The 13,388-nt window shown below is 32.4% G+C and overlaps 4 protein-coding genes across 4 annotated transcripts, besides 2 other annotated features; 2 read left to right on the top strand and 2 right to left on the bottom strand.

Annotated features, from left to right (window-relative positions):
- Window positions 1-670: 670 nt before the first annotated feature.
- Window positions 671-1,725, top strand: TVAGG3_1035790 (ubiquitinyl hydrolase protein; the record flags this gene model as incomplete). The annotated part of the gene is made up of 1 exon (XM_001580353.1): window positions 688-1,491. The coding sequence occupies one exon, from the start codon at window positions 688-690 to the stop codon at window positions 1,489-1,491; it is 804 nt and encodes a 267-aa protein (XP_001580403.1).
- Window positions 1,726-4,192: 2,467 nt separating this feature from the next.
- On the top strand, window positions 4,193-5,451 carry TVAGG3_1035780 (Major Facilitator Superfamily; the record flags this gene model as incomplete). Its single annotated transcript, XM_001580354.1, has 1 exon — window positions 4,894-5,298. The coding sequence occupies one exon, from the start codon at window positions 4,894-4,896 to the stop codon at window positions 5,296-5,298; it is 405 nt and encodes a 134-aa protein (XP_001580404.1).
- Window positions 5,452-6,582: 1,131 nt separating this feature from the next.
- Window positions 6,583-7,156, bottom strand: TVAGG3_1035770 (RNA polymerase II transcription regulator recruiting protein; the record flags this gene model as incomplete). Its single annotated transcript, XM_001580355.2, has 1 exon — window positions 6,666-7,148. One exon carries the CDS (start codon window positions 7,146-7,148, stop codon window positions 6,666-6,668), a length of 483 nt encoding a protein of 160 aa, XP_001580405.1.
- A 493-nt stretch (window positions 7,157-7,649) lies between these two features.
- Window positions 7,650-8,432: a mobile genetic element.
- Window positions 8,433-9,317: 885 nt separating this feature from the next.
- Window positions 9,318-13,388: part of a mobile genetic element that runs on past the window's edge.
- Window positions 10,739-11,059, bottom strand: TVAGG3_1035750 (uncharacterized protein; the record flags this gene model as incomplete). Its single annotated transcript, XM_001580358.2, has 1 exon — window positions 10,739-11,059. The coding sequence occupies one exon, from the start codon at window positions 11,057-11,059 to the stop codon at window positions 10,739-10,741; it is 321 nt and encodes a 106-aa protein (XP_001580408.2).

The raw sequence follows: 13,388 nt of genomic DNA, 5'->3' as shown, positions 1-13,388 counted from the left end.
AGATTCGATCTTTGCGAATGTTGGTATATGGCAGTCATGGTAACTACGTGCGTGAATTGGAAGGATATTGCTTCATTCTCAGAAAGTAAAAGAGAATGGATTCTTTGATCAAGAGTATTACTGACATTCTGAAATTTCAATAATTTTGATGTCAAAACAACCATAACAGAGATAACATGACTGTACTATAATACATGAATTTACCCATATATGAATTTTATCTGAATACCTCTAAATTGCTTTCATAATAGAAAAAAATTGCTGTTTCAGAACATGAATCTATCATAATAGGCTATAACTCAAACAAAAATTATAAAAATTGAACTTTGATAAAGTCATTTTCATTCATATAGCATTCATTCGAAGAATTTGTTCTATATTGGCATATTCCTTTGAACTTAGCTCAAACTCTTAATACATGCTTATATACTAGAGAATGTATTCATCAATTATGAGAGATTCAAATGTTTATCTGAGAATGTACAAGAATCTTTATTTCCAAAGAACATCAATTGTCTGATTTGTCATATATCATGAAAGCGCTATGTGAAACTGTTCTAGTCATTATTGATATAATAACAATTGGAAAGCACCTATGTAAAGAATTAGACTAAAAATTCAAAGAGTATACTTCATCGATGTATTCCCTCTTTTCTGATTTTAATAAATCTTTAGTATTTTTTCTTGATGGACATCAGTGCTCAGCACAAGCAAGAATCTGAAGAACTCGAAAAGAAGATTCAAGAGATGCTTGCTGGAGCCAAATCTAAAAATGAGAGAAAAAGAATCAATAAAGAAGCTGAGCAAATGAGAAAAGAATTATTTGAAAAATATCAATCATTAGAAGTTGATTCCAGTATCGCATCAATAGCAGAGATGAGTAAAGCAAACGCTCCTGCTGAACAAGTTGAAGAACCAGCCGAACCACAAAAGAAAAAACGAACCAACGCAAAAGCTCAACGCGAAAAGAAATTAAAGGCCAAATATCAATTAGAAGCAGCTGCTCTTAAGGCTGCAAGTGAAATTACACCTGGCCAAATTGAAACAGAAAAATTAACAAAACAAATTGAGCCTCTTGGCTTAGTTATTCGTCAAGTTACAGGAGATGGCCATTGCTTATTCAGAGCTGTTGTTGCTGCTATGACAGCACTCGGTAGATCCGGCTACAATGCTGATTCTTACCTTGATCTTCGAAAAAGTGCAGCCAACGAGATCATGTCTCATCCAGATCAATATCTTCCATTTTCAAATTACGGCACTGTTGAAGAACTTGAGAAGCACTGCAAGCTTATCGAAACTACTGCAGAATGGGGAGATAATCTCGAAGTTTCCGCTTTGGCTAATGCACTTCATGTTTCCATTATAGTACATTCTGTTGGTGTTCCACCTCAGAAATATGGTGAATTCGCTGCTTCTATTAATTTAACATTCCACAGCACTTTTACTTCTCATGGCGGACACTACAACGCTGCAATTCCAAAAATAGAATAAATATTAAATTGTTTTTATGCATCTATTTCACTTTAACATATCTTTATTTCAACTTAATTCAAGAATTCAATACCCTACGTTCCCAACTTCTGGAAAACGGTTTTCACCCTTATGATCAGTTTCAGACACTTTGGGAGTCTCCCAAACTTTGATATTTTGCATTATGATAGAGAAACGTGTCTAGTTTAACGCACAGTTGTTTTAAAGGCAAATGATGATATCACATGAAATTATCAAATTATCAAATTTTGAAGTACCAGTCCAAAGGGTTGATTAGATCCTACACAGATGTGCGATAGTGAAACATATGTGTTCTTGATTTGAGAAGTCCTACTGATAGAGGTATGAATCTCACAGCTTTGTGTGAGTGTGTCTGACACTTGTATAGAGTGGAATATGCGCCGACATATATTATATAATAACATGTAGTTGATAATTATGAAAAAATAGAATTCGATGCGAATGATATTGAAAGTTGTTTTGTAATTTGATATTTTTCTTATATGTGTTAATTAGTAAATGGCTTGTTTGTTGTGATAGTACTGTGAAAAATGAAAGGTATTTTAAATTAAAAAATTGAGATTTTGAGATATCTCTAGAATTAAGAATTTATTATGTATTTGACTTTTATATAACTATGTGTAAAGGATCTCGATGTCTATATGCTTTAAATAAAATTAAATAAAATGAGATAAAAAATTAAAATGGACAAGAAGATATATGGAAATATAATTTGTATTGTGTTGGTTGTTGGCAAAATGATTTTAATACAGATTTAAGGATTTGGAATGGATTTGAAATTAAATGATTTTAATTCAAGGAGTAATAAGATTTTGAACTGGTTTTTATTTTGTGAATGTAAACTCCTTCCATAGGATATGTATTAGAAAGATCAATGTCAAACTTTTTGAAAGAATTGTTTTTTTGTTGAGCGATTTTCTCATATTTAATAATATATTTAAGTTGGCGTATCTTACGCCCTTCCAAAAATATGTATTAGAAAGATAAATTTTAAACTTTTTGAAAGAATTGTTTTTTTGTTGAGTGATTTTCTCATATTTAATAATATATTTAAGTTGGCGTATCTTACGCCCTTCCAAAAATATGTATTAGAAAGATGACTTATAATTTCATAAATTATTTTGTCCTGACGGTTTGAGCGGTGATCAGAATGGTTGCTTACACAATGCGTCAGCAAAATGTCGGTTGGGGTGCCCTTCTTGGCCTCCTGAGTACTCACCAAGATACCCCCAGCTCCCGCAAAACACCTCCCTTAGGTGTGCATTACCTGACGGCATTATTTTGCAATTATTTCAAATTTTTTAGATGTCTTTTGTTAAAGTTCGTTAACTAAAGACTTGAAAACAGCTTACCGCTTCAAGCTGCTCTCTTCCCGGTTCCTCTGCTGCAATCTTCTGTTTGATTGTGCGCAAAGCTCTCCTCCTTGTGAACTTTGCCTGACAGATACACCTGGGAGACAGCATTCGGACATCTTACCGCTTCAAGCTGCTCTCTTCCCGGTTCCTCTGCCGCAATCTTATGTCTGATTGTGCGCAAAGCTCTCCTCCTTGTGAACCATGGCTGATAGAAAGAACTGAAAGACAGGATAGGAGGAACATACCGGTTCAAGTTAACTTGCAATATGCTTCTGATTAGTGATTTTAGATGAAAGATTAGCGAAATCGCATTTAATTTGGATAGAAGGATTCAATTTTATGAAGCAGGCTCATAGAAAATATGCAGGAATAGCACAATCTTTTGCACTCACAACGCGATTGCAAAACTTTGACCGACAAGAGTGTATTGTGCACTCTTGTCGGTCTGCATGTCTCATTCCGGGAGACATTGTCACTGCATGTCTCCCAGAATGAGACAATCTTCCGCATTCATAACTTGAATGCGGAAGTTTGACCGACAAGAGTGTATTGTGCACTCTTGTCGGTCTAAATGTATCTTACAATCAAAGACACTTTCATACAATCTTTTCGAAGTTAAAAAAAAAATTAATTATTTCTTTCTTTTGTTTATTAAATCGCCTTACTCACGTACTAATCTCTTTTAGGGACTCTATCGAGCTATCCCCACATATAAACCCGTGACAATAATACATATTTACTCTCTTCATATTCTGATCTCATGACACATTATCGCAAAAACTATAATTATACAACACATCTCATAAAGTCTCATTTTACACCTATCTAAGCGTTCAAAACCTATTTTCCACACGTAATCTGATTCTTCTGGCTCCGCTGATTCGATTTCTGCTGTCAGATCGTGAAAATATGCATCACATAAAGAGATAAATGCAACTCAAAATTATTGCTTTTTTTTTCAAATTGTCTATTCATCCATCTTTACATATTTATTATCTCCTCCGTTTCCCCTCACAAATTCTTTTAATTTTCTGAATAATACGTATAATAAAATGAATATCTCAAAAACTAAAACACAAAATTAATGTTGGAAAATGACTAGATATAATCTGAACTTTTGAATTCATACATTTTTGGAAAAAACTGAATTTTCAAAAAAAGAGCTTATTTAGGTATGAACCTGAAGAGAAATTTTAAGGAAAATATTAAGTTGTGCAATTTGCATTTATCTATGTGAATATATTACCTGATCTACAAACCAGATCAAGTAAACAATCATATATATTAAGATTTAAAAAAGTGTATTTTTGATTTGGCATAATTATATTTCAATCAGATTTGAAGAACAAACATGTTTAATGATACCACACCAGCATATTATATGTGTTGACATTTGATTTTGGTTGGATTAGGATGCGGTCCAACTTATGTTTCTAGTCTCAGAATTATGACATATTGGTTCAAAAAGCAATATTTAGCAGTTTTACTAGGCGTTCTTGTTGCCATTTCCTGTCTAGGAGGAATCTTGGCGGCGACTCCATGAGCTTATTTTTCAGCAAAATTTGGTTGGAGAACTGCTTTCTTTTCAATCGGTGGAACAGGTGCTCTCCTTTCTATCCGCATCGGAATCTTTGCTCGCGGCAAACCACAGTCCCTTGGCTACGATCCTGTTAATGAACCAACGAATGAAGGAGATGTCGAATTAACATTCAAAGAAAGAGTGAAAGATTTATTCTCAAACATCAAAAATGTCGTTGTTTATCCATACTTTTGGGTGATTGTCGTTTTCAATGTTACATTTTCTTGCCCATATTTGAACGCATCAGCCTACTGGAACGGACCATTCCTAACAGACGTTTTCAACTACACTCCTGTTGAGATTGGCAATATTTTAATTGCCCATTCTGTTGGATTGTTCGTTGGATCTCTTGTTATTCCATGGATCAGCAAATTACTGAAGACAAAGAAGTGGGTCATGGTCTTTGGTGGATTGTTTAACACCTCAGTCATGGCACTTCTTTATATGATGGGTAACAAATTCACAAAAATTGCATTGGCGTCTGTTTTATTCTTCTTCGCCTTTTGGTCTTTGACGCTTACAAATATAGACTATCCTCTTCTTACAGAATACTTTGGACCAACAGTTTCTGGATCTGCCGTTGGAATTGCAAACTTCTTTTTGTTCATTTTCGTCGCAATCTATCAGCAGATATCTGCAGCCATTATTCCACTAAATGGATCACAACCAACCCCATCTGGTGTTCCAAAGTACGAATGGCAAGGTTACAGAAACGGATTATGGTTATTCGGACTTGTATCTTGTGGAGTTGCCCTTATCTTTGCTCTAGTTGCCAAAGATGATAACTCTGAGTGCATTTGTAAATGCAAGAAACAAGAAAAGAGCTTGGGACCAAATCTCATTGATGAATAATTGAAAAATTATGTTAAAAAAACTTATACTATTACCAAACCAATAGTACCGGGAAGATTCCAATGTACTATTTCTATTATTAATAAAATATTAAAAATGATCTTTTGTTTTTTAGAAGAAATATTGATGAGAATCGGTAACATACACTACTTGAATATGGTATTATAATAGTGTTCTATTGTTTTTATGCTAAACTCTTAATAAATTGAGAAATCAGTTGATTTACAGCAAAAATTAGTTGGTTGATGCTAATTCTTGAAAATTTATTTCAAAATATGATATCATTATTATGTGGATGTAAATTATTAAATTTAACTATGTGTTGGGAAAAGATGAATTTGGAAATTAAGTTAATGATCAAAATTAATATAAGAAATGAAAATATTGGATGGTACTGTATAATGAAATATCGATTTCGGGTGTGTGAAATAGCAAAGACCTTATTTCGGTTGAGAATTAAAATTGTTGACTGAAATAAATTCATTTTTGACCCAATAAAATAGAAAATAGTAATTAACTAATATAAGAATAATCATTTTTGTAAACACATCGGAAATAATGATGGGAATTCAAAAAAAAGTCGGATGAAAACAAGATCGATATAGAACAACCTGGACATCATGAATAATCGAGTTTTATGAAAGCCCATCATGTGATTCAATTCCGTTTATTAAAATCATCAGATAAAATCAAATAAAATTTATTTTGTGAGGGAGGATGAAATTTTATATTGAAATTTGGCCATTGACGGTTATTTAATGTTTTGTAATTAATTATTGCAATTTGGGAATAATAAATGATCATCTAAATAATGAATCCGTAAGTCTATTGAAAAACGAACAATTCAGAATAGATTCAATCATGAATGGTTTTAATGAACTCTAGTGAATTCTTAAAGTATATTATATTTGAATCATGTTTGTTTTGAAGGATTAATTTCTATTGAAAAACTGGGAATTGAAAAAATGCGTCAATCGTTCTATCCAAAAAAATAAATATGATTTTATCAGGAATTTTTTAATAGCATAAAGTTGCGTAAATGGATAAGATAAAATGTTTATAGGTATACAATGGGAATTTTTAATTTCTAAAAATAATTATGAAATTTGCTAAATTGAGGGGCAACAAGTGCAATTGAGATAAATTAATGATAGATTCTATAAGTTAAACTTGTGCATGTATCTAGTGTTATCAAATTTAAAGAAAATAAGCCTAATTTAAAAATTTTATAAACAATATGTTATTGTTAGCAAGGTATTTTGAGTAAAAATTTAAAATATGTAAAGGGATAGAAAGGGTTTAATAATATAGCTAATATAAATACATGGTATAAAAAAGAGTTTCCGTAAAAATATGGGCTACAGGACTTATGCATCAGACATTGAAGAAGAGGATGAGCTCAGATAACGGCGTTCAGATTGTCTAAGAAGCATCTGCCATCTGTTTCTGATGGCGTTGTCTGATCTGTGTGCGAAGAATTTTGAAATCTTAGACCAGTGTGTTCCGAACTGTCTGTACTTAGCGATGAGGAGCTTGTCTTCTTCAATTGTCCATGGATCGTCTCTTAAGTTTGGATTAAGATAATTGTTCCATCTTTCTCTGCATTGTCTTGGGTTTCTTGTCTTCATCATCTCAGAGATGTGGATCCAATCATTGGAACCGTACTGTCTGATGAGAGAGCAAAGTCTTTTATCTTCTTCTGGTGTAAATTTCATCTTCTTTGAAGTCTTTGGAACTTCAACCGGATCTGAATGGACTGGCTGCTGTGGGATGATGATGAATGGCTGGAAGTTACCCATTGCTGGCATGAGGGATTCGATTGGTGGGAGCATGTATTTGCAATCAGACATGATTGTTTTTGGTAGCTAGTTTGGTTCTCAAATTTTGAGAGCAATTTGTCCAAATTTTGAGAGTTACGTCGGTCATCATTTGAGAGAAAATTATGGGTTAATTGTTTTATGGCGAAAATATTATTAGGAATTGTATTTTATATATCCCATTGATAAAATCATATTGGAGAGCAAACCGATGAATTTTGATAAGATAGACCAAACGAGTTATCAATGATTTTAGTTTGATTTTTTATAAAAATAGTTCTCTTTCAGACCCATGTTATTCATAACTTCATCGTATTAAAATAAAGATAAAACCACAAAATTTTATTGAATTTATTTTGAGTGAGATTTTGACGGCCTATTCAATTCCGAAGATTAAATTATCATCAAATTATTTCATCGATAAATGGAATACGTTTACTCTCAGCTACATGAAAATTATTTTTGCCAATTTTTTTTGTTTAATTTAATTAAGAACAATTTTAGACGACGAAAATTGAATGTCATTGTTATCCTGTTATAGACCGAAAATAGATTTTTTCGGTTTTCTCTTCAAATAATTGAAAGAATGATACTATTATAGGTTTATTATATTATATAGCATATAATCATGCTATAGCCGAAAATTATAAGTTTTGAGAAGATTGAATATAACACAAATAAATTTGAATGTAAGTTAAATTGCTTGTTGTTTTTAATAGCTATCTAATGCGAAATCCAATATTGCAAAATTCAAATTGAATGATTGAAAGAACAGAAAAAGTCATTCTTTTCAATTTCGAATATGTTTCATTGTATTTATAATTATATGGCAAATAAGATATTTAAACTTGATTTTTGAAGGAAAATTCACAAAATTGAATAAATTCAAATAATTTTTATTCAAAAAGAAACTAGTTATTTGAGTTTAATACTAATTATCTATTCAAACTACAAAGTTTGTAATTTAAAATATTTTGTGAGATCAGATTGAATTAATTCAAGGTTCTTTTCAATTAATATTAATGACCATATTACGCATTTTCGAACATTCTAAACCAAATATATAAAAATGGGAGACGAATGTTAAATTTGCTAGACATGGGGGAGTTGTCTCCAAAGTTTTAGCTCTTATCTCTAACAAAAAATTAATTTTTAAAAAAAAGACCGAATACGTTTCACAGCGAGAAAAAAATAAAAGGCAAGATAGAATTTTCTAGACATATAGAAGTTGTTTACCGAGTTTTAGCTCTTATCTCTAACAAAAAATTAATTTTTAAAAAAAAGACCGAATACGTTTCACAGCGAGAAAAAATAAAACTGTACACTGATTTTAATTTTCATTTCCAGTCACTTTACTTATTTTTTTTTTCTTTTTTTCATTTTAATTATATATTACCCAGATTTGCTTTACTTTTACCACCTCTCGAAAGCTGGGGACACCGCCTATCGTTGGGAGTAGCTATTAAATAGAACCACCAAGGGTATTTTTCGAACTGCCGGTGTAGTGTAGTGGAAACATCTGACATAATGATTCATTATGCTAAGGTTTGATTCCCGTTTAGCCAATTTTTTTCTTTTTTGGATCATGAATTTTTTTTTGGGTCACTATAAGATTTGTTTCATGTTCTAAATCTGCTGCATATGTAATCTATTTTTATTTACCTATTTTTTAAAAATCTATTGGATTGCCAAATTTGAATATATTTAAAATCATAAAAATCCAAAAAAACTATAAATATATGTTTTATGCATAGTGCCGATACTCAAATATCAGATTACTTAGATCCATGAATAATATCCGAATTTTTTTTCTTAAAATTAAACTTCAAAACTTCTTCCAATCTTATTCTTAATCAATTGTAAATTTTTAAAACCATTTTTTAAAATAATTTTGCGTAAATTTTATTCTCATGTTGTTTTAATCGAAAATTGATACATTTTCAAAAAAATAATATTGACTTATGAAATTCATTTTTAAGGTGAAATAGTATTGTTTTTATTAAAGTATATGAATAATATATAAAAAATTAATGAATAATATAAGCAGATTTTTAGTTTACAAAACAAATATGAGCAATGCAATTTCAAACTTTTGCTGGCAATTTCGATATTGCTCAAGTTTGTAGTATTTGTGATACCTATAACATCGGCTTAATCAAAATTCGATTTTTCTTATGAGTTATTGAGAAAATTTGATTGCAAAGTTAGTATACATATCTTGTGTACGGAGGCACTGCGAGCCTCCTTACCCATGATATGTGAATTTGACACTTTACAAAACCGTTAACGTATATTTTACAACACAAACGACAACACTAACTTAACCTTAAATATTTACAAAGCCGCCAACCACTTCACTTCACTACTGTAAAAAATAAACGTTCTCACTTACAAAAGTATTGCAACTCTTCCCATTGCTGTGCTTCACACAATAGTTCATATTCTTCAGTATCGCTGCTGTCGCTCCAATCGTCAGAGTCAAAGTCACTGTCAAATATGAATGTTAGTAAGTTTTGACAAAGCTAATGAAACACGTTTACCGTTTGTATCGTATGCTTGTATAAACTTTCCATTCTTCATTCCTTCATAAACGCTCAAACTAACTTTACCCTTTCTCCCTCGTATCTGATAGAATGTATTTTCACGAGGAACGAAGAACAAATTCTTGAACTCATGACCGTTGTAGTTTGTTATCTCAATAGTTTTCGTCATTTATATAAAAATAAAAATTTTCAGTAAAATAATAAAATAAACTTAAAAATTAATGATATCACCACCCTCACACGTATGAAAACATAGCACAAAAATAAATTTAGGTGAAGTGGTGAAATCTCACCTCTTTTTTCACCTCTTTTTTCACCTCACTTGAATTCATTGCTTTATAACTCTCTTCCTTGGTTTCTTTTTAGTTGCTTTCTTCACGTCTGTCTCCAACTTGACTGTCTTTCTTCTTCGTCCGTAATGATACCAGTTACTTCCACCAGTCAATGGGTCAAATGTCTTTCGTAAGGGTTTCCATACATTCCATAGGGACCATACGGAAGAACTACTGGTGGAGGAAGAGTTCCATCGACTCTATTTAAATGCATTGTTTCACCTTTCATCTGGTCATTAAAGTCTTTTGCATGTTTTGAAAACTCATCGTCCTTTCCTAAAGCATTTTCCGACTCAGTCGCAACCAAATTGGATGCTTTATTTATGAGCCCTATTTTATTTAATCTTAACTTCTTTGCAACCCAGCCTCCAATCTTTCCTTTATTTGCATCTAATGTCTTCGAAACCCTTCCTCCACTCATTTTATTTACTGCGTCATAAGCTCCAAGTGCTTTTGCTCCAAATGCTAATGCTTTTGTTCCCATTGCGCCTAAAGCTGCCCAAGCTACCATTTACACCATATTAAAATCATCTCTCTTCAATATTATCTCATAAAAGTTCTCGTTACTGGAGAAAGTCAATGAAACATAAACATTCTCATGGACGTCTCGCTTTCTCGCCTCCTCACCGCTTTGCGGTCTATCTAACTTCTTTCTTATCTCATCTATTCGCTTCAAAATGTCTGAACAATTGCTAACATCTTCTACAACAGTTATTTCATCATGAATGACCTTCAAGAACAAGCTCATTTAATATGCAATTAAAATCATCTCAATAATGAGTCCATCCTTTCCATCTTTAGGTAGCACAACATCTTTCATTGAAGAAGGTTCGACAAGTCTTATGTTAAACTTACTGACAAAGTTTGTTATACTATAATGCTTCGGTGGCGAATACATGTAGTTTGAAAGACATAATATAGATTCTTCAGCAAATTCACTTATACTGGATTTTATAACAATGTTCTCACGAGACCAAATACCACCAATTGACAATCTTGTAAGCAATCCTGCTGAACCTTCTACTGTAAACATCGATGGTAACATTCCACGAAGGTCATCTATTGACATCGTTGAGTCACTGAATTTAAATATTTTCTTAAAGCAATCGTCATTATCTAACCATGCAATAGCTTTGAAGTTTTCATTCGAATATACATCTGCTTCATTAAATGTAAAACCTGACTTCTTTGCAGAGATGACTTTAAAATCTATTGAGTTTGTTTCAAAATTATATGCTATGGTAACTTCTGAAGGTAATGGATGCCCTTCCGCAGTCAGTTGTTCTCTCACTACCGTTTGAAGCTTTGTGTTAAAAACTTTCATGTCATCTCCTGTGTCTAGGTTCACATACACAGCAATGGGAAAACTATCTTGCTTCTTTGTTTCATCATTATACCTCAAAACATTAAAGTTCTTCAATAATATTGTTCTTCCTGCTGGAATACTTCGAACCTGTCTGATTTCAATAGCTTTCTCACCTCCTACATACTCTACCCAGTGTCTTGGATATTCATAAGTATACTGACTTTCTTGAATTTTGGTTGGTTTCATCATAACGTGTTCATAGTATATCTTTATACTCTTGTCAGTTAGACTCGGTGCTATGTTCTGAATATTTCTGACTTGCATTTTTAATGGAGATAAAATGAAGCATTTAATACATGACGTAGATGAAGACATGAATGAAACTACAGACAAACTTAACTCTTCTCTCATTCTTCCTTTCAGTAAGGACTATGAGTTCTGTTCAAATGGTGTGTATTTCTATTGTGGAAAGATGGGTTCAGGTAAGACATTTAATTTCATTCGTCATATACTCATAACAGACGTTTAGGAAATGACTCATATTATGACCAAATCATTATATCAGCAACTTCAGACTCTATGGACTCAACAGCGAAAACATTTATGTCAAAAGTTCAAGCATCTGTCGTTAAAGTTCCAGATAGCGAACTCATTGAATTTCTTCAACGTTACGTTCGACGTAAGAGGAAATATTATGCCATCGTTGAATTTATACAGTCAGGAATGCAAAAGACTTCAGAAGAGATGGAAAGAATTATTGACAAACACCACTTACGTCAATACTCAGGAGTTTACGATATGAAACGACTTACAAACTACATTCTGTCAAAACTTTCAAAATACCCCTTCAAAAAGTATCCTTCAACACTTGCTCGTTTGCGACGACTTCGCCGGAAAAGGTTTAGTGTCAAAGCCTGACTCACCATTAGCTAACATCATTACTAAAGTCAGACATTACCACTTAACTGTAGCAATACTTATGCAAACATGGAGGTTTTTGCTTTAAACATAAAACGTCTCATAACTGACTTCGTTATCTTTCAAGGTTTCTCACGTTATGATATTGAACTCATTTGGAAACAGTCAGGTATAACATTACCTTTTGAAGAAATTTGGGAAGCATATAAGTCTCTCATCTCTCCTCGTTCATACCTTGAGATTCATATCATGACTAATACCATTAAAGTCAAAAATATTCCATGGGAACGACCAACATTGTTTTAAAGTTTAACCTTCAATTGACTGATGGTAAACAAATTCCATGCATCTCTGTCGCCATTTCTGTTAATATTTTTGCTGTCATTCATATCATCCACTTCCCCATCCGTTAGCTTTTGAGGATATGCGTTAGAATAGCTGTTCTTAAATGAAGGCTTTTCACCTTTGAGAGCATAAACTCTATAACTTTCTGCATACTTTATGTTTGAACCTCCTGAGCCATCATTGACATAAATTTTTATAGGCTTCCACCCTTTGTTCATGTTCCTGCTTCTTCCCTTAGCTCTTTTGTTCAGTAGTTCTACATCTTTATACACAGCACCTGTCTCAGTGAATTCAACAATATTTTCATTCGTTAGCTTTACATTCAAACCCTTGTCGAGTATATTGTTCATTTCATACATATAAAAGGTTTTTATTCTATATGAAATGAGAAGCAAATCCATCTTAGCTGGTGCCGTTAATGTTCCAATTGAACCAACATCAAATGTTGACTCACGAACGACAAACAATATTGTCATAAAGAACTATAGTTCAGAGTGTTTGAAAGAAAAAGAACCAGAACTGAAATCCGTGAATTTAAACTCAGCTTCAAACGCTAACGCTACATCAGATGTTAAGTTAGAGTATCCACCACTGGACCAAATTCTTTCAAGAGAAGCCAACGACAACCCTTACACAAATGTTCAAACAAATCCTTCAGATAACGTAGACCATTACCTTCTTCAGTTATACCAAACAATTTTACTCAAAGACGATAAGAAGCTTTTGACAAATCTTATAAGCAAGAACCAAATAATTCTAACAAAGGAGGACCTTGAAAATGTTATATCACGAATAACAGGGAAACAATGTGTCATTGACTATCTCGACC

Source organism: Trichomonas vaginalis, chromosome I, assembly GCF_026262505.1.
Source record: "Trichomonas vaginalis G3 chromosome I, whole genome shotgun sequence".
Taxonomy (NCBI): domain Eukaryota; phylum Parabasalia; order Trichomonadida; family Trichomonadidae; genus Trichomonas; species Trichomonas vaginalis.
The sequence above is the reverse complement of the archived record's forward strand: the minus strand, read 5'-3'. Positions and strand labels throughout refer to the sequence as shown.